General features: G+C 47.0%; 1 protein-coding gene across 1 annotated transcript; it reads right to left on the minus strand.

Moving 5' to 3' along the window:
- Window positions 1-669: 669 nt before the first annotated feature.
- VMO1 (vitelline membrane outer layer 1 homolog) lies at window positions 670-2,956 on the minus strand. The gene is made up of 3 exons (XM_063394582.1): window positions 2,759-2,956; window positions 2,433-2,530; window positions 670-1,765 (listed from the first exon to the last, which is right to left on the minus strand). Exons 1-3 carry the CDS (start codon window positions 2,924-2,926, stop codon window positions 1,480-1,482), a joined length of 552 nt encoding a protein of 183 aa, XP_063250652.1. The 5' UTR covers window positions 2,927-2,956; the 3' UTR covers window positions 670-1,479.
- Between the last annotated feature and the right edge of the window lie 623 nt (window positions 2,957-3,579).

Below are 3,579 nucleotides of genomic sequence, written 5' to 3' on the forward strand. Positions count from 1 at the left end.
TAAGAAATAAGTCAGATCCTGAGATTAAACAAACCAGAACTATGAAAATGTGCAGCAGAAGGTCTGACTGGAAAAATTCATATTAAATTTTTTTAAAAGTAATCATTCAAATGCAGGATTTTTTCTGAGATTCTTCTTGCACTACAGAAGTTTTGCTGAAGTGCTCCAGTGGAAGAAAACACGGTTATTATTCAAGTACTTTTTTAGGTAAGTGACAGTAGGAAAAATTTGTATGCCTCAAGAGCCAGAGTGGTGATGGGTATGATGCATGTGCTGAGGAGAGGATGTGAACTGGCAGAAGGAACCTCCACCATCAGCTCTCAGTGTGGCTCTAGGTGGATGCGGTCCCCAACACAACATCCCCCCAGCCCAACCCCAGCAGTCACCTGGAGAATGCCAGGATCATGCCCCTACCTTTCTTCAAGCACACAAAGATGCATAATGCATTGCTTTGAGGGAATAGCAACAGCTACCCTTCCTCAAAGGTGCTCAGAGAGGCAGCAAGTCTTCTCAAACTCTTGCCAGAGAGGCTTGGTGGCTTGATAGAGTGTGATAATGATCTCCAAACATTCTTTTTCCCTGAACTGAGAGTACATTCTTTACATCTATCACATCAGAACAAGGTAACAACTTCCACCTTACCCAGCAAACTGGAGCGTAAAAAATAAATGAATGACATAGAGTTTATTTTCAGTTTGGATTCTCCCCCATTCTATTTAAAGCATGAAGCCCAGAGGTGACAAACAAAATCCAAGTCCACGGAAATGTTTTGCACTAGCAGCCAGGTGAGCCAGCAGAGCACACTGCAAAGCAGCAGGAAGGAAAGCCTGGGGAGCTACAGCCCACCCGGGTGGTTCAGTGCCACACAGATGAACGCACAGTGTAAACACGCTTTATAGCCGTGTTTCCTAAGGCAGGAGCTCGGGCAGGAGCTAACAGATTGCTTGCAAAAAGCATGTACAAATCTTGAGGCAATTCAAGCCAGGAGTGGGCAATGACAGCAAACCTTTGGAGCTTCTCATGAGCCCATTCAAACTGCTGTTCCACCGCACTTGTCTCTCATCACCCATTCTGGCTTTGGTCAGGAACTTCAAATAGACTCAAATAACCATTCTTCCCTGTTTGTCATATCAACAGACCAAGTGTAACTTCAAATAAAGGAAAAATGGGCAGGCCAAACCTCAAAGAAGCTAGCCAGTCAGAGAAAAAGAAAGCTGAGAAATATGTCAGCTCTGAGCAATTGCTAGAGACTGAGCATTTTCACAGCAGCATACCAGCAGTACATGATGCAATGATTTGGCTATGCTAACACAGCAGTAGCTGTAAAAGACATCATCATCTAAGGCATTGGCCAGCAAGATGCAGGCAGTCAAAACATCACAGGCATGTCCCAGGACAAAGCTAGATCAAAGCTTTACTGATACTTCACTTGATGTGGGATATGGGATGTGCAGGCAATGATGAAGGTGGAGCAAGTGCTCATTTGCAGCAGAAGAACTTCACATTGTTGAGTGCTGTGTCGTCCTGAAGTCCCTGTGGGGGCTCTACCCTGGTCTGGAGACCACATATCTTGCAGCTGTTGGTCCATGGGCCAAAGCTGCCCCATGACAGTCCATCACCTACCAGCACAGCTTCATCTGAGCATCTGAACTGGATGTTGTTGGCTGCTGTGTCATCACCTGCTCTTTGGGACTTCTCTGTTCTCAGTGAAAAGGAGATCAGGTAGCCTCCAGGGCAAACTTGGAATCCGGTCCAGGAACCCCACCTGACAAAAAGCAAATAGAAAAATGTCTGGGCTGTGTGAGCTGCTGGGAAATGCTCTTTCTCCTCGTCATGCTGCTCTGAAGCTTAACACTTCCTTGACACAGCATCCTGATGCTGTCGGGGCCCCTTACTTTCTCCTTTTGTTTTCCTTGCCTTCCAAAGATGTACTTTTCCCTTCATTGATATCTCATCAGGAAGACACCAGGAAGGCTGAGGTTGGATTGTTATGGTGGAAGCTCCCAGGGCAGCCTGAGCATGTTTTATGAGGCATCCCTGACATGTGACAGGAACACACCAGGCAGTCGGGAGAGCAGCCAGAGGTGCAGTTCTGTTCCTGCTGCATGGCCAGGGCTTGGACCTGGCAGTTTCTAAATGTATGGTTAGAAACCCTTCCAAAGAAAGACTCTGACCCTGGGACCATACTTCAGGTGTTCACAGCGCTCTGCAGAAAATCCAAGGGCAAACAAAAAGTGGTAAAGTGAGGTAACCATGTTTAATAACCCTTAAATTAATGACAAACAACCCCCAACCACTTGTTGTAATTCACTATACTGCAGCTCCCTGTATATTGCAAGTCAGAAGGAAGAGACCCCTGCAAATGATGGCACCCATGGGTGTTTTGTGAGCTGGTGCATGACAAACAGGAGAGAAATCACAGTGTCACTTACTCTCCCACCAAGGACTCAATGGTTATTGAGTCATCCTGACAGTGCAGGCGTATGCCATTCAGAGCAGTGTCATCTCTTCCAAACTGGTCGGGCTCCACCTGCAATGGAAGTCACACAGGGACAGAGGTAAAGGCAAGGGGCAAAGCACCCAGGAAAAGTCCTTTACATGCCTGTCATAAACAGTCCCACCTCCTTTCTGTAATGGGAAAGAGAAACGATGGCTGTCATTGGGAAACCACCTAACCCTTGAGTATCGTACTCAAGAAGAGAAAAACTGCAGAAAGTCCTTAGGGACAGGGGACGGTAGGGAAGGGAGCAAATTTTACCTTCAGCGCAAATCCATTGGCATAGCCATGATGGCAGAACTGCCGGCTGCCCCACTTGCCCCAGTGGCCTCCGTTGGGCACGGTGAGGACAGAGGTAAATTCACGCACCCCTGTGCCTGGGGCACAGAGGAGGAGCAGGGTGAGTGCAGCTGGCAGGAGGAACTTCATCTCCCGTGCTCTGCATCTGCTGAAGGACAGCTGGCCTGTGGACTGGGGAATTTATACCCTTCCAAGGCTGCTAGCCTTTCCCTACCACTCCGTTGACAAACACCACTGGAACAATAGTTTCCACCCAGGCAGTGACAGAGCACTTGCTGACATTGCTCACAGCGCCCATGAGGAGATCCTCTGGGAGTTCAGCAGCTGACACACAGCAGATATTGTTGTCTACTATGCCATAGGTGTATCCACCATCACTGAAGGGCTATGGGAACACCTACGTGCTCTTTGCTGTGCTCTAGGTAGAAGCTTAATATTGATTTCTGCTTCTGGCTAGGCAGATATTTGGCCATGAGAATGTTTGTCTTCTGAGAGTAACTGCCATAACCATTTTACCTGTTGCTATCTGCCAAGGAAGGCCAAACTGGATGAAGAAACCTAAGGGACCTGGTCTGGAACAAAGAATAAGTAAACTCAAGCCCTGTGTCTCCCAATACCTTCTGTTGAATAGGATTCCTGGGAATCTCAACAAATTAGGCAATTTATGATTTCAAAACATCCTTCTTTTCAACAGCCTTTTTTATCTCAATGAAAAACTGTATGCTTTGTTTTGCAGCAAGCTTAACCAAAGTCAGATATGCTGGAATGCCCACAGTGATTCT

The sequence above is a fragment of the Prinia subflava genome, chromosome 3 (assembly GCF_021018805.1).
Source record: "Prinia subflava isolate CZ2003 ecotype Zambia chromosome 3, Cam_Psub_1.2, whole genome shotgun sequence".
Taxonomy (NCBI): Eukaryota; Metazoa; Chordata; class Aves; order Passeriformes; family Cisticolidae; genus Prinia; species Prinia subflava.